General features: G+C 38.2%; 1 protein-coding gene across 1 annotated transcript in view; it reads left to right on the top strand.

Annotated features, from left to right (window-relative positions):
* ATP13A5 (ATPase 13A5) overlaps positions 1-26,252 on the top strand; it is a 106,322-nt gene that overhangs the window by 75,982 nt on the left and 4,088 nt on the right. The window contains exons 22-28 of the mRNA XM_021671364.2: positions 1,416-1,458; positions 3,124-3,233; positions 7,312-7,408; positions 9,406-9,478; positions 15,483-15,657; positions 20,757-20,959; positions 25,460-25,548. Of these exons, the coding sequence (XP_021527039.2) occupies positions 1,416-1,458; positions 3,124-3,233; positions 7,312-7,408; positions 9,406-9,478; positions 15,483-15,657; positions 20,757-20,959; positions 25,460-25,548 (790 nt within the window). The remainder of the gene's footprint in view (positions 1-1,415; positions 1,459-3,123; positions 3,234-7,311; positions 7,409-9,405; positions 9,479-15,482; positions 15,658-20,756; positions 20,960-25,459; positions 25,549-26,252) is intronic.

The raw sequence follows: 26,252 nt of genomic DNA, 5'->3' as shown, positions 1-26,252 counted from the left end.
AGCATAAGTTAGTGAATCTTTAGATGATAGCTGGTAAGCAGTTGTTGAAATCAGGAGACAGCCTTTTACTTTCAGTTTTTGTTACTCAAGCATTCATAGGGAAGTCTCAAAAACTGCCTATTAACTTCCAGAATGCCTGAGGCTGGGTAAGTAACCAGTGACTAAAATGACTATTTCATTCGCATGAGCATTATATGATATTGCTGAAGAAAGTAATTTTACCTTTTTCAAATGCCTGAGAAATTTCGCCAACTAAAATGCCCAATTTTGAAAAGCTGTATTCCCCTTAAAAAATCAAGTCAGGAAGACACCTACTGTCTCAGAATGAGCCGTCTTCTCAATATCCCAACCTTCCTCCTCATGCCTTTTTCATTGGCAATGTGCATAAGGCTGCCTGCATTCTCTTTCTGAGTTCAGGGAATACCGGAAGATGTAAGATTCCTCATGTGATATAGAGACTAGAAGTGTGCTTTGAGCCTGAAAAAGAGGATCTGTTTTTCAACAATTGTGGGTATTCATGACATGGACATATATAGCATGATTTTCATCTAAGAACCCAATATCGGATTGAACCATAGGGGTCTGTCTACATTGGACTATTTTGACCTGTAAAAGTGGTCATTTCTTATGCATTAACTAATAACAAGGAAATTCTAAGGAAACTTTATTTTTTCTCCTTATTGATTTTATAATTCTGTTTTTAGAAAAATGCAGCTAAGTCTTTAACAGTATTGTCATTTCTTAATACTTATAATGTATTACTTACAATAGAAGGCAGGCATCGTCTTACATCTGAAACTCCTTTTCTTTGGCAGTTGTATTAATTTTTACTCTTCTATTTTTATCGTGCTTGCACATCAAACTGATGTAGATGGAAAGAGTATCTTATTTTTACCCTGAGATAAATCCAAAATATGAGTATATGTCTCTAGTTATATCTATTAAGCTGTTTTTGAAATTTCTCATCCTAGTATCTGAACTCGAAATGCTCAGCAACAGTCAGCCACTAAAACGCAGCTGGATTGGGTTATGATCTTTGCATTAGGTTGTGTGGGACGTGCTCTGCTCATGACTGCATACTTGCTTGGCCTTGGTGCATATAATCAAGCAGGACTTCTTTTGAAGTGTGCGATCACTGTTCTGCTGATGTCCTTGGTGATATCGCTGCCATTTCAATGTGATTGATTGAAACGACTTAAATAATACCCATTGTATTATTTAAGAGACATATACTCAGACCTATTTCCCTCTGAGTATATGTCTCTCCAAACCATTTTTCTTCAGCCTGCTTCCAAGTGTGTTCAGGGGACACACACATACACACAAATCACATGTGACTTAGTTATGATGGAAAATATTCAAGTGAGGTGTTAACTTTTCTTACCTGCTAATTTTTCTTATCCTGTCTCCTGCAGTTATTATGTGGGCATGTGTGGAGATGGAGCTAATGACTGTGGGGTGAGTAGAAAGGACTTCTGCTAAGGCAGGCAGCTCACTGATATCCCTCGAGGACCTCATGGTCTCCTGGGGTGTATCTCTTCATCCTTCCACCAGCAACGATTTCATTATTTTGCTGTTTATATCCACCTCTACCTGAGTGTGGATTGGAAGTGGAGGGGAGTAAAGGGAGAAGAAACACTTCATATGCTTTCTGGAAACTCCTAGAATAATGAAAACAAGGAAAGGCTACTTAGACTCCCATATTTCAGGTTCCAAAGAAGGAACTTTACAAGTCTAGCTGGTTTAAATCTTTCCTGTTATCAAGGAAATGAAGTCTCAGGGAGGTGATTTCTTCCCCTGCTCCCCACCAAGGTCACACAGCTGATAAAGACTCAATGAAAAAAGTTTGAAACTGATGGTTAAAGTTTTGAATTATAAGTAAATTATATTTATTCCTGTCAAACTTTCTTCTTCTGGTTAGTTTTTAAAAGTTTGCTTCACCCAGAACTCTTTCACTCAGTAATTCCTAGACCAAACTATTTGGTTATTTTATGCTACAGAAAAAATAAAATTATTCTCAGCAAATTATTTTTCATATGCAGTAGAAGAGCAGTCTATGTTTTATATTCTGAGTTTTAAAGACATGAAGGAAACAAACAGTCTACCTTCAAGATTATGTACCAAGGAAATATTTCAGTAGTTGATTTATGGGACAAGAAATGAGGAAGATTTCTTTGTATTTCCAAAGCTTATTAGAGATTTAAGATCTAAGTATTTGTTTTATTTCTCTCTTAAATATTATTTCCAAATTTCTATAAAAATTATTTATAGTTAGAGATTTATTAAGATTTTATTTTTTGCCTTATGCTTAATGAGAAAAAGCTAATTTTTAGTCTGTTCTTTCAAATCTATTATGTGTAATCCTTTCACATTAACTATGTGGAGTTTAGAATAAAACAAAAAAATCAAATGCTAAAAGGGATATAGTCTCTGCCTCCTAAAGAGTCCATTGTCTGATAAAGAAAGAAATCATGCATAAAACTTAACCCTAACATAAAGTAGATGATCCTAAAGTATATCATAGAAATACAAAATACTAAGAGAGAAAAGAAGAAGGAAATATTCTAATATTTATTAAACATGAATCTATATGTATTGCTCATGGTGCCAGGTACCCTGTAGTCTATGGAACTACAGATAGATCAAATTTCATTTTATGCCCACACAATTCTTGTAGGATCAGACTAGGAAAAGGTGGGGATTCTATCTTTCACCTTTGTTCATGAAGACTCCTTCCAGGTACAAGAACTGAAGTGGTAAAGATCCCTAACCAAAGTCCATCCAAATTCTGTCATCTTTTTAATTGACTTTTTGAATGAGGGCTTCCATCTCCTTATCACATCTACACCTCCCACAGGCAGGTCCCTTGCACACACACACCCACATCCTCACACACATGCCTGTACACACACTGCTCTTCTACCTCTGGGTCATTATTTAGTTAGTGACTGTGTGGATTAGAGGAAAGAGGGCACTCCAGGTGGAGGGAGAGCATAAACTGAGACCCAAAGATGACAGAGTATAGTGTTAAACCTCTATGATGTGAAGAACAGCCTCTTGGTGTTTTAAGAGGTAAAGCCTAGCCTGAAAAGTCATGGGTGTGACATGGGCTTATCATTCCAGGCTTTGAAAGTGGCTCATGCAGGCATTTCATTGTCAGAGCAGGAAGCATCTGTGGCATCCCCTTTTACCTCTAAAACAGCCAACATCGAGTGTGTGCCTCATCTCATCAGGTAAGTCATTTCTTCCTCTTCCACCCCCACAACCAGTGGGCCCATTGTCTGGCTCTGGAGACAGACAGAATTCAACCTAAAGTAATAAATGCTGCAACAGAAGTATGGGTGAAGTGCTATTGGAGAATTAATGAAGGGGGCCGTTAGTGTTGCTTGAGAGGGCTGGTAAAAGCCACAGAAAAGTGACTTCCACTGAGCCTTAAAGGATAGGTAGGTATCATGTAGACAGTTGAAAGCTTGACTTGATGTTTTAAAACTGATGGTATTTCTTACTTTTTCTTTCCTTTATTTGATATGTTGGATGCTTCCCCTAACATTTCTCTCAGGAGTTTGGGACTGATGAGGAAGCAGAAAGGAAATACTTCATTAGATAGCTTCTCTAAATACTATTACATGTCTCCAAAATGCAAATTAGTAAATATCTAATATCTTTTACATGAAAGTTGTTACAGTTGATTGGCAGCGTCAGGGAAGGAAGTGATATGGTGTGGCTCTGCGTTCCCCACCCAAATCTCATCTGGAGCTGTGGTTCCCAACGTGCTGAGAGAGGAACCTGATGGGAGGTGACTGGATCACGGGGGCAGTTTCCCCCATGCTGTTTGCATGATAGTGAGGGAGTTCTCATGAGGTGTGATGATTTTTAAAGTGACAGTTTCCCCTGTTGTCTTGTGAAGATGCCCACTTCTCCTTCACCTTCTGCCACTATAAGTTTCCTGAGTCTTCCCAGCCATGTGGAACTGTGAGTCAATTAAACCTCTTTTGTTTGTAAATTACCCTGTCTCAGGTAGTATCTTTATAGCAGTGTGAAAATGGACAAATACAAGAATACATTGAGACGTTTATTTTCACAGTACGCTTCCCTCACCTCCACTCCACTCTCACTTCTGATCTCATGTCTACTTATATTTTAAATGTAGTTAAGAACAAAACACCCAGTTTTATGTTTTATTCATAAATCTCATTTCTCTATTGTTTCCTATAGCACTTAGGGTTAATTTCTAGGCATTTTCATTGGCAGTGATCTGAAAGACATCACCAGATTTTGATATTCATACAAAAAAGACAACTATGAAGTTCCCCAGCATGTCTTTTGGAACCCAAGCCAGAATAAACAGGTCACTGGCAGGAATCACTGATCTAAAGGTAGCAGGTCTAAATTTCCATGTTCCTGGCTGGCTGCATATCAGCAAGACAGCTTTATACAACACCCTGAACACTGGGCATTTGCATCCGTATCCTTTCACACCCTCAAACATGATCATTTTCCCTGCCACCAAAGCAGCTCCTCTTCCCAATTCCCATGCCCCCTGCTTCTGAGAACAATTTACTCCTTAGAGTCAGTGTTGAGGTTCAGACCCTTAGAGTACTTTTAACTCCTTCTTCTTCTTCACTCATAACCAAACAAACATTATGTTTTACCAATTTATCTTTGCAGAGTCTCTCTAAGCCCTTTGCTTAATATCTCTAGTGTCTTAATCTTGGTTTGTGTCATGATGAGTACATAATGATGGTGCTCAGAACCCTCACCTTATTTTATGCGTTTCATCATCAGTACAACTCATGGAGCACTTTACAAATGTGCTTGGAAATGTGGTGAAGAATGAGAGTACTGCCCTGGAGAACTTACATTCCAGCAAAAAGATACACACACACACACATACATATATATATATATAATGTCTGATACATGAGAGGTGCTCAATAAATTTGCTTGAAATAAATTAATGTCCAAACAATACAGCAAATGTTCTGGCAGTTGAATGTGCGAACTTAAGCCAAGAGGGGAGGTTTCAGTAGGGGAGTTGCGACTTGAAAAATGGAAAGACTTACATAAACAGAAAGGAGGTAGGAGGGAATTCCAGGTGGGGAAAATGTGACAGCCATGTTTAGACACAGGGTTGTAACTGGAGAATTGCGAAGACCGATTGGCACAAGTGGGCTAGAAGACTTCTCAGATGGGAATTGTGGTGGTTAAGCTATAGAGCTAGATGTGGAGGCCTTGCAGGGAGTTTGACCTCCTGGATAGCAGTGCAGAGTGCCTACTTGATCCATTCAACATGCAGTGGCATTTGAACTTCAGATGCTCTTCCTCATGCATGTGACCCAGGGCATTTATGAGTGCAGTATACTGTTAACGGAATACGAGTAATGATGTAAAGCTTCTCCAGTGGCAGATGGCTCAGTGAGACTCCAGGGTAGAAACTACTTGCTTTTATACTTCATAGATTTATAAAAATCCAATGTGGTTCAGCTCTGTTAGGCCCATTTTACTTTTTCTATCCTTGATGCATACTTTCTGAGAAAGCACTCCAGAGAGGCAATGAGATACCGTTTTGGATGCATGGGTTCAAATCCACAGATTTTCATCTTTGTCTTTTGAAACATGATTTACTTGTTGCTCTAGTTCAAGTCCTTTAGGGCAAGGACTGTGTCTTAGCCTTTTTTTTTTTTTTTTTTTTTTGAGACGGAGTTTCGCTCTTGTTACCCAGGCTGGAGTGCAATGGCGCGATCTCGGCTCACCGCAACCTCCGCCTCCTGGGTTCAGGCAATTCTCCTGCCTCAGCCTCCTGAGTAGCTGGGATTACAGGCACGCACCACCATGCCCAGCTAATTTTTTGTATTTTTAGTAGAGACGGGGTTTCACCATGTTGACCGGGATGGTCTCGATCTCTTGACCTCGTGATCCACCCGCCTCGGCCTCCCAAAGTGCTGGGCCATTTTTATATCAAGCATTATGCCTATCACTAAGCTGGGTACATCAGAGCATTCAGTGAACGTTTGTAGAATGCATAGATAAAGGCATGAGCTACTTAAAATTCACAATCATTAGGAATAGCAGTAGTTTTGGAGGCCTATTTGTCCTTTACTAAGAATGGTTTCTTATACTTTCCTTTGAATCAGGATGTCTTAATTTTCCTGGAAATATACACGATTGCAGAAAAAAAAAAAACAATGAAATCACAATGTTTATATCAGACTTGGGAAAAGGATCCATACTTCACATGCTTGCCCCTTCTCAGCTTGTCTTCCGCTCCATCTTCAGTGCTGAAAACAAATGACAGCACCTCACAGCTTGGTAGAAAATATCTTCCCACAGTATCCTGGTCTGTCTCCCACCCTAGCCTTCTTATTTTGCCTGAGACGAAGTGGTTAGTAGTTTGGCTTTTAGGTTCTTCTTTTCATGTCCCCGTTCTGTTGACCACATCTTTGAGCAGAGCAGGTGTCCATGTTACTGGGCACTAGAAAGGAAGTGGATATGGGTCACTTCCCATGTGGACTGCTTCTGCCCCGACAAGAGGAGGCTGCAGGAGAGCTGGTTAGCAGAGGTCCCACTCCCGCATCAAGTGCTGCTACCTCACATTGTTTTCCTTTAACCTGTCATAATCCACTATTCAGAAAACCTCAGTTACACCATTAACATGTAAGACCGAATTTTTTTAAAGGAGGAATATCTACTTTTTAAGTTGCATTTTTTACTGTTGTCTTGATCTCTTGATCTTTATGGCCCACTGAGATTATTACCCTGGGGTCTTCCCATAATTTCAAAGCCAGCATAACCCATTTCATCTCAAATATTAAGAGTCACATTCACTCTTCCTAAAATGTCAAAGCACCTATCCTTTAGCTTTATGTCTCCAAGGACCTCTAAAGCACACACACTGCAATTCCCAGGAAGCACGTAGTGTTAAGATGTAATGAGTCACAAGCAAGTCAATGCCTGACATTTTGCACCTTATCATAATGTTGCATTGTGTTTATAATACACATAGTAATCTTCTCACTTCACTGAAAACTTGTTGAAAATGAAGAGTGTGCCTGATTCATTTTATATCCTGTATGACTCTTAGCATAATGCTGGTACTTCATAAGCCCTGAACAAAAGTGAGTAAATGAACCGATGCATAACGTAATGATTGAAGGAGAGAGTGAATGAATGAGTGCTTAAATGAGAGGGTGAATTCATGATTAAGTGAATGTATGTCAGCAGGCTATTAAAAATGTAATTCCTTTTAAATATAAAAGAAATTGGGAGACATCTATCATACATAACCAATCACTTTTATTTATTTTTAAACAGAGAAGGCCGAGCTGCTCTGGTTTCATCCTTTGGGGTATTTAAATACTTGACCATGTATGGCATAATCCAGTTTATTGGTACATCACTGCTCTATTGGGTATGAATCAAAATCATTTTGTCTCAGTTCTAATTCCATTTATATTGCTAATTTATTATTCAGGGTGTAGCTCTTACATAGGATTTAGTGTTTTATAAATAAATGACATTTCTCAATATAGGTGTCTGCAAACTCAGAAACCTAGTATAACTGTGTATGAAACATGGAACTAGAAATAAGGAGATGTAGATGAGTTTTCTAGAGTGTTGTTTTAATCTCGATAACCTGAGAGTCTTGACCTCTCCAAACCTGTGTTTCTTATTTTGGAGTATGAAGAGAGCTTCAGAGCAGCCTAAATATAATTCAACAGGAAATAAATGAGTTTCCATTTGTGGAATATTTTCAACAAAAGACTAAGAAGAGATAAAGAGGAAGAGAAGTTGTTGAATTTGCTTTTGAAGGACTAGAATGCTAAAGACTTTTCAAAATGGACCCTTATAACTGAACCTACCTAGAATTCATACAGTTAGACATATTATTAGTAAAGAATCAGGAATTCTTTGAAACTAAAAAAGACTCAAAATTAAATGATGATAATAGCCGTTTAAAAATTAATTAGCTGTACGGAAGAACAATGTATAAGCTAAAAATAAACTTCATTAGTCCAATCATAGCTTTCACTACAGTAAAATGATCCAGCAGGCTCAAGGAACACTTCAGGAGAGATTATTCTATTGCTTTCCTGGGAAGTTTGAGAAGTGAATAAGGGCCACAAGATTATACCATCCAGTGGGCTATTGTTTGCAAGGAACATTCACAGAGGGCTCAAAGGCAGCCTGGTGGAAAGAAACAAGAAGTGGATTGGGAGTCAGAAAACCTGGATTCAAGTTCTTCCTCCATCCAAAAAACAAATTAGTTCTTGCCTTTGGCCAAAACCTGCTTCTGGGTAGCTCATCTTCAAAGCCCTCCATAGTTCCATGAAAGCCACTTTTAGAAGAAAAACTAAAGCTGTGGTTGGAAATTTCTTCCTGCTCCACCTCATTCTGAATGTATAATTTTACCACTCTCAAGTGAAAAGAAGGGGAAAGGATATGAGAAAGAAAAGTAAAGAAAACAGGGGAAGAACAGGAGGTTGACAGGGACACTGAGGAACCAATGGCAGACTTTCAAAAATGTGAAAGCAGAACTTCATTTCCAAGGCCTCCATGGTTAGAGATAGAAACCATAGTCCACTCTGAAGTCATTCATTCTTGTGGTCTAGACCTAAATAAAGAGTGTCACAGAAGAACCTTAACCTGGTACCTTCTGGGGCTTGTATTCACACTCTGAGAAGCCAACCATATTTTTCATGTGCATAAATCTGGTCCATAATGTGCTCAGAACCAGTTTATAGTTTAGTGCTTAGTCAACAGATATGAAACAGATAAACAGACCTGGCTGCAAGAGATACTACAAGGCAAGTTCTTGGAGAGTAATGATTTGACTTTCATGCCTAAATACTTCAGCTCTATAATGTGAACTTGAAAGAAGTTCTGTCTACACAAACCTTAAAAAGGCAGATGTACCAGATTGAATTCTGCAATGGGCTTGCTTAGGAAAGGAGCCCTTGTTTAGTTTGTGAAATTGAATGGACTCCAAGAGACCTACATTGTAAACTCATCCTATGGGTAAGGAATGGAGAGCAATACCTGTTGAATGAATTGGGCCTTCACTTCAAATTTTAAGTGTAACATTTCTAAGGGAACTTTCAGGCTTTATTATCTTATGTTGAGAATTCAACTGTCTAGGCTGAGACCACGGCTGTCAGGTAATTAATGCACCCAATAGGACGGTAGCTCTCAAATGATTGACTTTTGTCACTATTATGAAGTATATTAAATGCAGGGAAAACAGTCCTCCAGCCCTGAGATGCTAATAATTTTAGGTAAGTCATTTTCTTCCTGAAGAGGGGAGCAAAGTAACAGCTGCCTCCTAACTACTTAAAAAGAGTGTAGGGAATAAGAAAAAGGCTATGATGACAGATGCCACATTTACATTTGCTTTTGTTTCTTTTTCAGCAACTACAACTCTTTGGAAATTACCAGTATCTCATGCAAGATGTAGCCATTACTTTGATGGTCTGCTTAACAAGTAAGCTCTTAGCAAAGTAAACTGTATTGTTTTTATTTATGAAATTCTAGAAACAGTCACACAAAAAGGAACTTTTGAGAAAGAGGCACCCTTATTTCTAAAACCTCATTATTTATGAATTTTTTAAAAGTGATGTTGGGAATAAGTTGAGAGTTGAAATCCCCAGACTTGGCATTAAAACATTCGATAACCAATAGGTCTTAGTCTCAAAAAGCTGTCAACGTAGTCTGAGTTCTTTGTAGGTTTATGTCTTGTACATAGAAAAATGAATAAAAAATCTAGAAAGAGAATGTTTTAAAACCCAAAGGTCACTTTCCATTATTCAGCTATGCTTCACATTGACGTGAAACCAGATTTTTGCCAGGTCTTTAATGTGTGAGAACAAATGCTAATGTTTGATTTTAGTAGAATTCTCCAAAGTCAAGGTGTGGCTTACAACAGCAGCTATTGCTCATTTCCTTCCTTTGAGATGACACTGATAAAGTATTTCCCATCAAGGAACTCAGGGCTTGACGCTAACTCTTAATAAGTGAGAAAGGTGACTGCCTCACCAGAGGGGAAGGAAAAAGAATGGCATTGTCATCTCTTTTTCCTTGCTCGACAATAGGCATGTTATGAAAAATAACAGATAAAACATCAGGCAATGCAGGATATTAATAACCTTGAGAATTTCATGTAGTATCTTAATACATAAAACTGATATGTTTTATGTATCAACCCAATGACCAAATTTATCAGTATCAGAGATATAAGCACTATAATATCCATTTTGATTCTTAGGGTTGAAATGTCTATTCATAGCTTATTAAACTATTTTTCTGCATGTTATTAATACTCTCATGACTGAATAATTTTGAATCAATCAGATTGCTTCTACAGTGTTGAATATTTTAAGCAATTTGCATGATTTGTTTTTGAATGATGCTAAAAAGAGAAAAAAACACCAAGAGATTTCAGGAACCAAACTTTCAGGCAGCAGCATGGAGGTGAAGGCAATGGCTATTGTGGCCTGTTTCCATGACCTCTGGCAAACTGTCCTCATAGATTTGTGAGGATCAGATACAATGAAGCTTGTAGAGTGTGCACTACATCACAGGACACATGGGGCATTCATCACAACGTGAATCATATCACACCGCACCTCTCCTCCTTGTCCTCTTTTGAGAAGACTAACTAGCAATCTGAGCACTTGAAGAGAATTAGAATGTGTACAGGTAGACAGGTGTCATTAGAAACCCCAAAACATGGCTGTTTTTCCTAGTTCTAGTCTTGCCTTAGATTTGCTATATGACATTGAGTAAGTTGTCTGGAGATTTTGCACACTTAATTCTGTGATGTTAGTTATGGATTTGACTCCTGTGTAGTGGGGCTGCTTAACTCTTTCCTACAGCAATAGCCTGTTAAGCCTCATGCCAGTTGGCAGCCCTGGAAAACTCAGTCTTGCATCTCAGGGTGGGCTCTATGGCAGAGCTGGGATGACTCATAGTGGGACCATTATTACCACTGGGAGAAAAAAGCCTCAGAAGAGTGACGGTAGACCAGAAGCCTAACATTCTATCAGAAAGACGGCACTTTAATTATTACTCAACAAACTGTAGCTAGTAAATGGGCTAAACTCAGGGGAGACTGGTGAAGGAGAGAGTAGAGGCAGAAACCAGCTATGCTTGTTTGTTTGTTTTTTACCCTCTACCTGCAAACATCCTATTGTTTTTGCATCTCTGCAAGCTTACTCATCCCACAGGCTGATCATTTTCTGGTCAAGTCTAAGTATTAAGATGAGCTTATCCTTAGAAATGAAAAGTCCAGGTATTATAATTATTATTTCACGTTTTCATCCAATTCAAAGTTTTTCCTCCCTTAGATCAAGGCTGACCTATGGGCTTTGGGCAAGCAGTAGATGAGAAGGCCGTGGTCTCTTCTTCACTTCCCTGAGTCACCTACTCTCCACCCCTGCTTCTGGGGAAGAAGAGCAACAAGAGCAAAGGACTTATTTTTAAGCTCTTTTTTTTGCTACTGCAAATTTTATTTTAAGTTCCAGGGTACATGTGCAGGATGTACAAGTTTGTTAATAGGTAAACGTGTGCCATGGTGGTTTGCTGCATAGATCAACCCGTCACCTAGGTATTAGGCCCAGCGTCCATTAGCTTGCCTTCCTGTTGCTCTCCTTCCCCCTTGCCCTCCCCAACGGGCCCCAGTGTGTGCTGTCCCCTGGCATGTGTCCATGTGTTCTTATCATTCAGCTCCACTTATAAGTGAGAATGTGGAGTGCTTGGTTTTCTGATCTTGCATTAGTTTACTGAGGAACAAATGGGAAAACACTCCATGCTCATGGATAGGAAGAATCAATATCACGAAAATGTCCATACTGCCCAAAGTAATTTATAGGTTCTATGGTATTCCCATTAAACTACCACTGATATTCTTTATAGAATTAGAAGAAACTATTTCAAAATTCATATGGAACAAAAAAAGAGCATGAATGGCCAAGACAATCCAAAGCAAAAAGAACAAAGCTGGAGGCATCATGTTACCTTACTTCAAACTATACTACAGGGTAACAGTAACCAAAATAGCATGGTACTGACATAAAAACAGACACAGAGATCAACAGAATAGAGAACTCAGAACTAAGACCACACATGTCATCTGATCCTTGGCAAGTCTGACAAAAACAAACAATGGGGAAAGGATTTCCTATTTAATAAGTGGTGCTGGGAGAACAGGCTAGCCATAAGCAGAAAATTGAAACTGGAGCCCTTCCTTACACCTTACACAAAATTAACTCAAGATGGATTAAAGACTTAAATGTAAAACCCAAAACTATAAAAACCCTAGAAGAAAATCTAGGCAAAGGACTTTTTACTTAAGTAGGAGTATGTAGTGCTCTCCTGTCAAATGCCCTCAAACATGGCAGGCAGCTACATTCAGGCAATAGGCATAGGGTTCATTGGTGAATTCATCGGAGATTCCCTGTCGATTGGTCTGGACTAGACCATGCCCTGACATGGTGGTGCTCTCTCCCTCTGCCTCTCAAGATTCCTTTCTGCAGCTGCCTCCTAATGGCACATACCATGAAGCCCTTTTCTACTGCTGGGCCCTCCAACCCCAGCAGGCTGCCACATAGATAAACCCCTTCAGGATAGCTAGTTCTAGCCTGGCTAATTTCCATGGCTTCTACTTGACCTACCAGACAGTAAATGAGTAGCTTGCCCTCACTGCTGCCTGCCCTTTCCCTCTGCTATTACCGTGAAGGTGAGTGAGCAAGGCCAGTATCCTCTCTTAAAACCACTTCCACTCTCTCCAACAATGGCTATTACGACTTCCCTTCGTGGGGCTGCAGTGCAGCTGAGAAGAAGACCACAGTTTATACTGCTCCTAACAACTGCCTTTAAAGAATTGCTTGGTAGTCTCCATAAGTTTTCTCTTACACAGACTGCATTCAGCGAATGGGGCGGGAACAGGCATGCTTGTAGCTGAATAACCAATATGGATCTCTCTTGCCAGATACTATGGAGATACGGTGATAATCTCACTTCACAATAAATTGTCACTTGCAATTCATTATCCTCAAATATAAGGCTCAGCAAAATTCTCTAGACAAGAAAAGCCCCATTCAACATTCCCTTATACAAATGTTGATCTCTCACTATGCATTAGCCACATAGGTTCCTGAGGCATGAGAAGGCTGATTGTTCAAGTTTAGAGTTTAGTGGGGGATTCACATATATCAACAAATAAGATGCAAGTTGAAAGTAGTGAGTAGCAGAAAACAGCAGATGTTTTGGGAGTTCAGAGAAAGAAGAGATTGTTTCTGATAATCTGGGGTTCAGGAGAAGACAGCAGTGGAGAATGGAGGAGGAGACTAGGCATGGATGCATGAAAAAAAGAAGCATTCACATCAAGATGGGAAGGATGGATAAGTTTCAAATATCTTTTGCTAAAAGAAGAGCATTTAAAGTAGAAGGAAACAGCATGAACAAGAGAAAGCTGATAAATAGGAGCTATGAGTTTTTACTGTGACCACACTGCAGTGTATGTGAAAAGAAACAGGAGGAGATAAAAATTGAAAAAGTGAATTGGGCCAAACCACAGAGAATCTTGACTGCTGATCTGAGAACTGTGGACATTTATCTGCAGCCTTTAGGAGTCATCAACAATTGATGATCAATGTAAAATCACCACTGACCCTGATTTATGATGGTTTGACTTATGGTTTTGGACTTTACAATGGTGCGAAAGTGATGTGCATTCAGAAGACAGTGGCATGATACCCTCTTAGGATGCTGAGCAGTGGCAGCAAGCTGCATCTCTTCACCAGGCCAGCAATCATGAGGTTAAACAACAGATACTCTCCATTGTACTGTGTAGCCAGATGATTTTGCTCAGTTGTAGTCTAATTACGTGTTGCGAGCATGTTTGATGTAGGCTAGGCTCAACTATGGTACTGGGTAGGTTAGGTGTACAGCATAAATGCAGTTTCAACTTAAAAATGTTTTCAATTGACTGGGCACAGTGGCTCATGCCTATAATCCCAGCACTTTGGGAGGCTAAGGTGGGTGAATCATGAGGTCAGGAGTTCGAGATCAGCCTGGCCAATATGGTGAAACCCTGTCTCTACTAAAAAATACAAAAATTAGCTGGGCGTGGTGGTGTGTGATGTGTAGTCTCAGCTGCTCGGGAGAGTGAGGCAGCAGAATCACTGGAACCCGGAAGGCAGAGGTTGCAGTGAGCTGAGATTGCACCACTGCATTCCAGCCTGGGCAACAGGGCGAGACTCTGTAAAAAAAAAAAAAAAGGTTTCAAATTACAACGGGTTTATCAGAAAATAACTCAATTGTAAATCAAAGAGTATTTGTATTTTCATCAAGGCTTCTTACATGTCCAAATTTCCAGGTTAAAGCTTTTGGACTTAACTCTGAAATAGTTCTGGAAAGAGACAATACCATCACATATTTAATTTATTTACTTACTTATCTATACACACCCTGCCTTGTTCCCACAAGCTTTTAAGGCAACATACAGAGACAAAATATAACGCATTACAGAGAAAATCTAAAAAAAAATAAGATGAAGTTAGGAGGGATGTTGATTGGGCAATGCATGTCTGGAAGTCCAATTTGACTCTATTTTGTATCATGGCATCTTTAAGGGAGCTTGTTTTGCCACATCTCTATCCTCTTCAATGAGAGCTCCTCAAACTAGATCAAGAAAATAGAGGGAGGGTTTCTTTAAGAATATAATTCTCAAATAATCTAAAAGCTGAAACTCGAAAGCACCTGGGTCTGAGGAGGCCTAGAACACTAACGGTAAAAAGGAGGTCACTTTTTTTATTTCCAGGTGGCCACCTTGTCTCTCTTCTTCTTTCCATTCTTACTGTTTCCATTTGCCTTCCATTTATTCACCTCACAGTTGACCTCGTAAGATTACACTAGGACTGAGGCTTTGCAGTCTTTATGCTTGTCCTCCCATAGCTAACGAGCTTAGCCTCTCATTGCATCTATCATAGTGCCTGGCACATTGACATGCTCAGAGAAAGTTGGCTGAATAAATAACAGAGTATTTTTTAAAGTTATCCAGCATATGAAGATGAATTAGCTATATTCCTCCTTATTCTCCTCATTCTAACTCTCCACTTTCCTGTCGTCACTGACACATAATATTAGTACTGCTTATCTCATGCGGAAGGCCATTTCCCTCTTTTACACACAATTTCTGGTCAGTCTGGTTATGGAGAAAATATTTGCACCATGCGATATGGTAAATATATTGATTACATAACTTTCTAACCCACTATTTTTTACTTCTGAAGTTGAAGACAGAGCGTGGAAAAGTTAAAGACTGGTAGAATTGGATGTGCAACCAGTCAATGTGTTTACCTAGGTGTAAATCTTCCGTTCATGTTTGCTTATTCTGAATCCCAATGCCAGACTCAGGATAATATGCGTCTCAACCTTTTATTCTCAATGATAAAATTGTAATGGGAAAAAATGCATTTGTCTTTCAGTGAGTTCAACCCATGCCTACCCAAAGCTGGCTCCATATAGACCAGCAGGACAGCTCCTTTCTCCTCCTTTACTGCTGTCAGTATTTTTCAATTCCTGTTTCTCCTGCATTGTGCAGATCTGTGCATTTCTCTATGTGAAGCAGCAGCCTTGGTATTGTGAGGTCTACCAATACAGGTAAGTTCATTTTCTTAGTGCTCCTTTCAAAAGGTGATTTAATGAATATCCAATGACATTGCATAACTTGGCTTGAACATATATCCTAAAACTTTTAATTAATAAAATTTTGTCTCCACGCTGCAAAACTCAAATGATAGGACAGAACACAGTGAATCCATGGACTACTGGGGGGATGGAGTGGTGGGAAGAGATCTGTCACATTGGTTGTTAATGTATAGCTCTAACAACTGGTTGACTGAATGAATATATGACTTCCCTGGTAGTTTGTATATTTTATAGACCAGGGGTTGGCAAACATTTCTTGCAGAGGACCAGATAGGAAATAGGCTTTCTGGACTATATGGCCTTTGTTGCAGCTAGTCAACTCCACTGTTGCAGCACAAAAGCAGCCACAGGGCTTAGCACAGTGGCTCATGCCTATAATCCCAGCACTTTGGGAGACTGAGGTGGGCAGATCACAAGGTCAAGAGTTCAAGACCAGCCTGGCCAATATGGTGAAACCTTGTCTCTACTAAAAATACAAAAATTAGCTAGGCATCGTGATGTGTACTTTTGGTCCCACTGAGACTGAAGAACTGCTTGAACCCGGAAGGCAGAGGTTGCAGTGAACCAAGATGCGCCACTGACTCCAGCCTGGGTGACAGAGCCAGACTCCATCTTAAAAAAAAAAAAAAGCATCCACAGACAATAGGTAAACAAGTGGGTGTGGTTGCCTAATAAAACATTATCTACAAAATCAGGTGATGAATCAGATTTGGCCTGTGGGCTGTAGTTTGCAGGCCCCTGATACAGACATACAAGAGAGATTTGCTTATTTTTTTTTTTTCAAATGAATGTTAAAGTTAAAATGTTAGTTGATGGTAGGTATCATTGTTCTGATCGAATTGGAACATTAGATTCAGGACAAGTCTCTTTACCCCTCTGGGCTTTAATATTTTGAGGTAGGCTATAGTGCCGATGGCTCAAGCTTTATTTTGCTGACAAAGCCTTTCTGCTGGTAAAAGAAAAGGCAGGAAAAGAGCTGCTCTCTTTGAGACAGGACATGTGCAAACTGCCCCTCACTCCACAGAGCACCAGATATCAGTAAAACACAGATTGAAAACTAGCAAATGAGAAAGTGTAACTAGGAATATAGAATCTCATAATGTTTCAAAACTAAATTTTTTCCAAAACTGGAGTGCATATATGCAGAGAACTCAAGTTTTGACTGAACCTAGAAGACAATATGTTGTAGCCAAAGGAGGATGGATGGGAAATCAGGAATTCTAAGAATTCCTGACTCTATCACTAGATGTGCCATCCTAGCCTTCAACTTTATTACCTGTAATGTAAGTATATCGGACTAGATACTCTTTGGTTTTAAACTCTGTAATTCAGGCCATCTAGTCTGTCTGCTCCTCTTTGTGTAAAAATGCCTTGTGACTATAGAACAGCTATTATAGGCCTACCTCTGAGATTCTGTGAGTTTGGCTCCAGACTACCACAATAAAGTGAATATTGCAATAAAGCAAGTCACATGACGTTTTGGTTTCCCAGTCCACATAAAATCATGTTGACACTATACTGTAGTCTATCAGGTGTGCAACAGCATTGTGTCTAAAAAAGTACATGCCTTAATTTTAAAATAATTTATTGCTAAAAAATGCTAATGATCATCTGAGCCATCAGCAAGTCATAATCTTTTTGCTGGTGGAGAGTCTTACTTCAAGCTGGGTGGCTGCTGACTGATTGAGGTATTGGTTGTTGAAGGCTGGGGTAGCTGTGACAATTTCTTAAAATAAGACAACAGTGAAGTTTGCCTCATTGACTGAGTTCCTTTCATATTTCTCTCTAGCAAGTGATGCTGTTTAATAGCATATTATTCCGTCTCAGTGCTTTCAAAATTGGAGTCAGTTCTCGCAAGCCCTGCTGATGGTTTGCCTACTAAGTTTATATAATATCTTCTATCCTTTGTTTGCATTTCAACAATGTTTACAACGTCTTCACCAGGAGCAGATTCCATCTCAAAAAACCACTTTCTTTGCTCATCCGTATGAAGCAACACTTCATCCATTCAAATTTTAACATGAGATTGTAGCAATTCAATCACATCTTCAGGCTCCACTTCTAATTCCAGTTCTCTTGCTATTTCCACCGTATCTACAGTTATATCCTCGACCAAAGTCTTGAACCCCAAACAGTCATCCATGAGAGTTGAATCAACTTCTTCCAAACTTCTGTTAATGTCGATGTTTTTACCTTCCCCCATGAATCATGAATGTTTTTAATGGCATCTAGAATGGTGAATTCTTTCCAGAAGGTTTTCAATTTGCTTTGCCCAGATCCAATAAAGGAATCATTCTCTATGTCAGCTATAGTCTTACAAAGTGTATTTCTTAAAAAATAAGACTCAAAATTTGAAATTACTCTTTGATCCGTGGGCTACAGAATAGATGCATATTAGCAGGCATGAAAATATAAATTTCTTTATACATCTCCATCAGTGTTCTTGGAGGGTAACCAGGTGCACTGTCAATAAACGGTAATATTTTGAAAGGAGTCTTTTTTTTTCTGAGCAGTAGGTCTGAACAGCGGGCTTAAAATATTCAGTAAACCATGCTGTAAACAGATGTGCTGTCATCCAGGCTTTGTTCCATTTCTAGAGCATCAGGCAAAGTCGAGTTAGCATAATTCTCAAGGGCCCTAGGATTTTCAGGATAGCAAATGACTATTGGCTTCAACGTAAATTCACCAGGTGCATTAGTCCCTAATAAGAGAGACAGCTTCTCCTTTGGAGTCTTGAAGCCAGTTATTGACTACTCTCCAGTTATTAAAGTCCTATAAGACATCTTCTTCCAATAGAAGGCTGTTTCATTTCCACTGAAAGCTGTTTAGTATAGTCACCTTCATTAATTGTCTTAGTTAAATCTTCTGGATAACTTGCTGCAACTGCTACATCAAGACTTGCTGTTTCATCTTGAACTTTTACATATGGAGACACCTTCTTTGTCTGTCTTATGAACCAATATCTTGCCAGTTCAAACTTTTCATCTGTAGCTTCCTCACCTCTCTCAGCCTTCAATAATTGAAGGGAGTTAGGGCCTTGCTCTGGATTAGGCTTTAGCTTAAAGGAATGTTGTAGCTGGTTTGATCCACTATCCAGACCACTGAAACTTTCTTCATATCAGCAATGAGACCCTGTTACTTCCTTATCATTCATGTGTTCACTGGAATGACACTTTTAATTTCCTTCAAGAACTCTTACTTTGCATTCACAGCTTGGCTAACTGTTGTTGCAAGAGATCTAGCTTTTTGGCCTATCTTGGCTTTTGACATGCATTCCACACCTCACTAAGCTTAACCATTTCTAGTTCTTTATTTAAAGAGAGGGACATGAGACTCTTCGTTTCACTTGAACACTTAGAGGCCACTGTGGTGTTATTAATTGAACAGATTTCAATATTATTTTCTCTCAAGAAACAGGGAGGCCCCAGGAGAGGAAGAGAGATATGGAAACAGTCAGTTGGTGAAGCAGTCAGACACACACAATATTTATTTATTAAATTTGCATTCTTAAGGCACAGTTCATGGCATCTTGGCATCTCAAAACAATTATAATGGAAACACCAAAGATCACTGATCACTGATCACAGTAATAGGGGTAGTAACTATTTCAAAAAGTTTAAAATATTGCAAGAATGACCAAAATGTGACACAGAGTCAGAGGGAGCACATACTATTAAAAAATGATGCCAATAGACTTGCTAGATGCAAGGTTGTCATAAACCTTCAATTTGTAAAAAACACAGTATCTGGGAAGCACAATAAAGTGAAACAATAAAACAAGGTATGCCTGTACGTGCAATGCACATTTCTAGACTACAGGGGGCCCAGGATAATAAGCATTAAGTCTTGCATTTGAGTTTACAGTTAGAAAATGAATCTTACTTATAAACAGTTACAATAGCGGTTTAAAAGTTTCAAGCTGAACAAGAATGCTGGTGGAAACTAATTTATAGGTGTGATTATTGAAAATAAAAGAACATTGCAAATAGATCAGTCAGGACCAGGAAAGGTCCTATCTTGAACAGATATTTTTTTGAGTAGATATGATGTGACCTCACTGTGCTAGGTGCCAAAAATTTATTGTAAATTTTGAGTAAAACCAAAACACAAAACCACAAGAAAAATCCCATATTCTAGGAACTCACATCCCAAAGATGTAAAACGAAATTATGTAAATAAAGAAATGCAAACAGTGAGCTTGCAAAAGTAATTGTTTTGCATTTCTTTATTTACATGTGCTGTTGCCTTGAACTGAGATAACATTTTTAAAATGTTGCTACTTTTGTGGGCACTAGTTCCACTTGCCAGCAAAAGTAAAGGTACTTCAGATGCAGAGATGTTTGAAGGATGTTACATCTCATTAAAGGCAATAGTACATCCAACCCAACAGGTATGCAAATTGTGATATGTGGGGAACAGGTAATAATCCTGTGTTTGGAGTGTATAAAGTATGAGAGAGGTGACAAAGGTTAGACTGAAAAGGTAGATTGAGACAAGGATGCAAAGATCTTATAAGCCAATTGGAGAAGTTTGAGCTTAATTTACCAGCAAAATAGAGTCGTAGACCCCTTATAAGCAGGAGATTGTCATGTTTAGATTTTTAGGAAGATCCTTTAGCTATGTGAGGGAAGAAAATTGGAGTGGGAAACTCAAACTCAAAAGCCAAGTTAGGAGTCTTGCTTAGTCCACGAAAGAGAGAACAACACACACACACACACACACACACACACACACACACACACACACACTCTTAATTGACTTGGTATATTTACTCTTTGAATTGAGAGGAATTCATAAAAAAATTGTCATCCAGGCCCTTTCAAGGTAGATCACTTGTTCTAAATGAAGTGCTAGACAAAGAACAATCTTGACTTCCTGTGAATTTTATTACTGCTTTGTCATAGCAAGAGGTGAACAAAATAGGTCTTGGTAGTTATTGGCTGACATGGTTTGAAAGCTAAAATCCCATGGTAGTGATTAAACTAGTTTTTTTCACCTAATGGATAAAAATTGAATAAGATGTTTCATAAACACTGGTGATTCTTTTGTAGTGAGTGTTTTCTGGCCAACCAAAGTAATTTTTCAACAAATATGAGTTTGGAAAGAAACTGGACTGGAAATGCAACTCTGATTCCTGGCTCAATTTTAAGTTTTGAGAGTACCACACTGTGGCCGATCACCACCATCAACTGTATCACAGTAGCATTTATCTTTTCTAAAGGAAAGCCATTTCGAAAACCCATCTATACAAACTGTAAGTATACAAAGTTTGATTTTTCTTTCTGAATATTTTCCCATTCCTTTTCTCACCTTAGAGTTGCACCTCACGGGTGAAATGATGGGCTGAGAAAGAAACAATTGCATGACTCTAAAATTGTTGAATGCAGTTGTCATAGTTGGTAGAGCCCATGGCAGAAATCTGCTCATTTGCAGATAAGCACAGACGTTATTTAACTGTCACGAGTCTTGTCCTATTGTGAGTCATCAAGAATCATTTTAAACACATACATATATGTCAACATATTTTATAAAAGCCTTTCTAACCAATTCAAATGCAAATTGACTTCCTTAGACTTGTAACGTGGCAAGCTACTCTAGCCATTCTGTAACCTTATTTCCTCACCTGGAGAATGGGAGGGAGTATCCTTAATTTGTTAAATCCTGAGAGAAGAACAAAGCATTTTATGGAATGGGCCCAGCACAATTTATGTAAAGGGTCTGGCACTTGTAAAAGGGACTCAAAAATTCTTATTTACTTCTCCAGTATATTAATTTAAGTAAAGTTAAAAAAAAATACCCTTCAAAGCTACAATTAAGATCCTCAGGCTAAGGCTGGGAGTGGTGGATCACTCCTGTAATCCCAGCACTTTGGGAGGCTGAGGTGGGAGGATCACTTGAGCTCAAGAGTTTGAGAACCTATCTCTTAAATAAAACTTTTATAAATTAGCTGGGCATGGTGGCTCTTACCTGTAGTCCCAGCTACTTGGGGAGGCTGAGGTGAGAGGATTGCTTGAGCCTAGGAGGTTGAAGCTGCAGTGAGCCAGGATCACACCACTACATTCCAGCCCGGGGGACAGAGCAGGACTGTGTCTCAAAAAAAAAAAAAAAAAAAAATCCTCAAGCCAAAGAAGCCAGAGAATATGCCCCATCAATATTGACCAGACTGGGACACTCTTTAGGAGTGAAGTGAGATACTACCAATAATTATGCCAGGCTTAAACAGAGAATGTCAAGGCAAACTACATACATGATACCTATCCAGATATTGCATGACAAAGATGGTCACCCTGTGTATCGTGCAATTGGCTCAGTATTGTAAATAATACTGTAAAAATATACTTGTGTGGATAACTTTGACTTAGCCTCTTATTTCGTTAGGATAACAAAATTCAATTAACTGGTGGAATAATGTGAAAATCTCAAAGCCTTGAATACACAATTTAAAGTTGCCTTCTAGAAAATTTGTACTGATTTTAACTCCTATCAGTTGTTTTTGAGAGGGTATGCTTCTTAATAGTATATCCAACATGAAGTACTAGTTAAACAAACAAAATCTGTGCTGATCTGATAAGATTTTAGAAAATAGTGTCTCATTTGGTTTTAGTTTGCATTTCTGTGATCACCAGTGAAGAGAAACATATTTCCATGTTGTTAGCAATTTCTTCTGTGAATTGTGTTTACATTTTTAAACTTATCTTTTTCTGTTGGATTGCTGTTATGTTTCTCACTTATTTGTAAAAGCTATTTATTTTTCATGATTTTTTTCCATTGTCTTTATGCACAGAAGGTTTTTTCTAATTATAAAATAGGATAGATTATCATGTTTAGTTTTAAAGTTTCTTTTGATGCTTCTAAAATCTAATGTTAATTTTGGTGTAAAGTTTGAGGTAGGGATTAAAACAAGTTTCTCCAACTAGCCAACCAGTTTTTCCAGCAGCTTTTGTTGACTTTTTAGTTTTTAATATTCATTTAATTACTTTTCCACTGAATATACTATCTTTATCATAACTATCTTCATATGTTTTTATGTACATCATTTATATTATGTATTATGTTTGTATATATATGTATATATAGTTTCCAGACTATCTTTTCTGTTTTTAACATGTCAGTCTATTTTTGATTTACCACGATACTTTAAAACTTATAGTTTCATAATGTTTCATTTAACAAGTGGTAAGATCAGTGTGTCCGCATTATTCTTCATTTTTAAAAATGTGTTTCTTTCTTTCTCGTTCATTCTTCAAGATAAACTCTAGAATAAATTGCCAGGCTTTTAAAAAGTTCCCTTTGGGATGTTGATACTCTGGGAATAATTTACATGTGTATATAATTCAATCTTCCCATTTAGGAATGCGTCATGTCTCCCCATTTATTCTTGCTTTTTTTTTAATGCCTCTTAGTAAATATTTGTTGTTTTCTCCATTACAAATCCTACCTGCACGTTTATTTAAAAAACTAATCCTTTGTATTTTATATTTTTACTTACATTGTGAATGACTTTCCCATTATATTTTCTGTTTATCACTAATACACAGGAAATGTATAGTGTTATACATTAATTTTTTTTAGTTATAAATGTATTTTACAAGCAGGATATATTTGTTGGCTAGTACTTTAATTTTAATAGTAACTGCAAAGTCCTTTTACATGAATTGAGTGAATTAGAGGTAGATTAGTTACCTCATAGTGACTTAAAGCTTCTGGGTAAACTCAAACCCCTATACCAAACATAACTTGATAATTTTAAATGTAAAATATTTCACATTTTAGCATACAGACATGCTAACAAATGTAATATAACAAACATATACTCTCAGGTTATAAGTCAAAAGCCTTTGGAACTACTATTAAAATATATGAACAAATTTATTTGGATAGAACAGAAAAATCTTTGCTGTTTTTAACAGCCTTTGACAGAAGCTCAACTTTATGATGACAAGATATGGAAAAAGTAGAGGCTTAACTTTTCTGGAAACAAGTGTGAACATTTACTAACCTTATCTGAAAATAAAGTATAATGGCTTACACAGGACTTGCTTTCCTAAAGCACCTGCATTAACAGAGCCCTAGACTTTCACGTTTCCTCAGCAGCAGCAGCTAACCAAGAGCCAACATTCAACTCTTTATTACATCTTTTCAATCGAAGCTGAATTTAAAAAGGTGGCCTTATAACATTTTTTTTGTCTCTACACTGCTCACTTGTGCACAGGAGAGGCCTGCTTTTTAGACCATTAGACACTGATGTGCATACCATGCAGCCCCAGTTGCTAGTGAGGTCCAGGACTTCATCAGAACAGACCTTTCAGGGACCCTCTTCTTCCCAGCTTCTGGCTCCCTGGGACTCCAAATCCATGAAGTAAATGAAAAATCCGCAGAGCCATTTCCTGGGATCTTATCACCAGGCCATTTAGATTGCCTTATTTGGAGAGATGTAATTCCTACTTTTCTTCTCTCTGCCTCATACCCTTCCCAAGCACTTCTGAGAGGTGCTGCATTTATTTATATACATGAATAAATATTGAGGGTAGGTGTAGGTGCTCAAGGATGAAAACACAACTCTGTTCACTTCAAAAATAGGGTCTGCTGTCAAGGGGCAGTTGCCTGAGATTTCTGGTTGGTGTAGGCCTATAGAGAGTTGGGAGTGGGGAGAGTAGACCACCAACATTGAATAAACACGGTAGAGTGTAAGAGAAAACCTAGTTCGTTCGTTTATTTATAACTTTATAGGATTATCAGAATCATTTGTATCATGGTGACACTGATTAAATGCCATTGTTTGGGCCTGAAGGTGATAATTCTATTTAAAAATATCATTTCCAAGATACCATCTCTAAAGTGCTCTGCTAAATGCTCTGACAGAGGAGTGGGTGAGGTTGAGAATAAGACCAGCGATGTTGGCACAGTGCATCCTGGGAAGTTTAGTTCCCAAAATTAAAACAGTTTGGGCAGGTTGGAAAAAAGGAATGCAACAACAGATGTACATGCTAATTTCTCATTTACTTTTTCAAAACCGAGTTCCTGAGAACCAGAGAAAAAGCCACTTTCAAATGGTCACAGTTTAGTTGATACATGACTTAAGATCATGGAAAGCAGAGTTTGATACATGCTATAGTAAATAAGGTTTTGTAAGGGAGTATTAGTCTTTGAAAAGGAAGTGGTATTTTAACTGGGTTATTTAAGAAAAATTGGAGCATGACAAGACAGAAAGAATATTATGTACACTGGGCATTTTTTAAAAAAAAGACACAGAAGCTGGAAAGTGTTGGGCCTCCATGGAAGCTGGAGGTTTTATGATCTACCTTTCCTATTGCCCATAAGGAAAAGTAGTCAGAGATCAGGTTAGAAACGCTGATTGGGACCAGATTGTGGAAGGCCTTGAATGTCATACAGGACCCGTGAACTTTAGGCAACGAGGAAGAATTAGATGGTGCCAAGAGGACTGACTGTTTGTCCCATGCAGGCACAACTCACTAGACATGCAGTGATAGTACACCAAGGAAACTCCTCTGTGGAGGTTACTGTGAAACATTTGATTAACAGTCTTCTACATCCAGACTTTCAAGGGAAGATTCTAAGATATTACCTTCATTTTATAAGCATTAGAGCATATTTCAAAACATATGAGGATATATCAAAACATCTGAAGATATATCTGGTATTTGCCCAACAAAGATAATTGATTCTGCAATGTTTGCCAAATTATATGAAACATTCTTTTAACATCTAAAAATAATGTTTGGTATTTCCTCAGATGTATTTTCATTTCTGCTGCTAGCTGCCTTGGGCCTCACAATTTTCATTCTGTTTTCTGACTTTCAAGTTATATACCATGGAATGGAGGTAAGTGGCATTCATTTGCACATCTGGCATGACTCATGTACATGGACCATGTAGTCATTGTAATTCACAAGTCAATTATTACCGTATTCTCTTTAACCACCAAATACTGTGATGCTATTTCTATATACTAGAAGGGCAAATAACATATATGTATTTCACCTATACGGTCTTCTAATGTTTTTCATATTGTTAGTGTTATTGGGTACATTTATCCTGTACATACCTGAAATAGTATAAATACTTTTTTATCATGCCATATTAATACAATAAAATTAATGCAATAATACAATAATTCTCCAAGTTCAATTTTCAAAAAGATAAACCATACGGTAGAATTCCTTTATAATGTAGTTACAAAGGGAAAGAAAAAGTAGACTTATAAGACAGTTATGTTTTGTCAGACATTGACTACATGAAGTTTTGTATCAGTAGATAACATTTGATCCAGGATGCCCTGGTTTAAATCTAATTCATTAAGAGGTTATTGAACTAATTCTTGAACCCAGTATTGTGAGAGAAATAAAAGAAAGAGAAGAGTTGGCTCCTGACCTCCAAGTCATAGATTTTTGTGAAGATGAGAAATACTTGAGTGCTATCTGAGGCTATCTATACTTGAAGAAGATAGGCTAGATTTTGCTAGGTAGGAGGTAGGGATATTCCCAACAAGGACAGCCTAAGAAGCAGAGACTACTGAAAGAGCTTCT

The sequence above is a fragment of the Aotus nancymaae genome, unplaced genomic scaffold (assembly GCF_030222135.1).
Source record: "Aotus nancymaae isolate 86718 unplaced genomic scaffold, 86718_ANA_hifiasm-v0.15.2.pri h1tg000067l, whole genome shotgun sequence".
NCBI classification, from domain to species: Eukaryota; Metazoa; Chordata; class Mammalia; order Primates; family Aotidae; genus Aotus; species Aotus nancymaae.
This window is presented reverse-complemented; position numbering and strand designations above follow the sequence as displayed.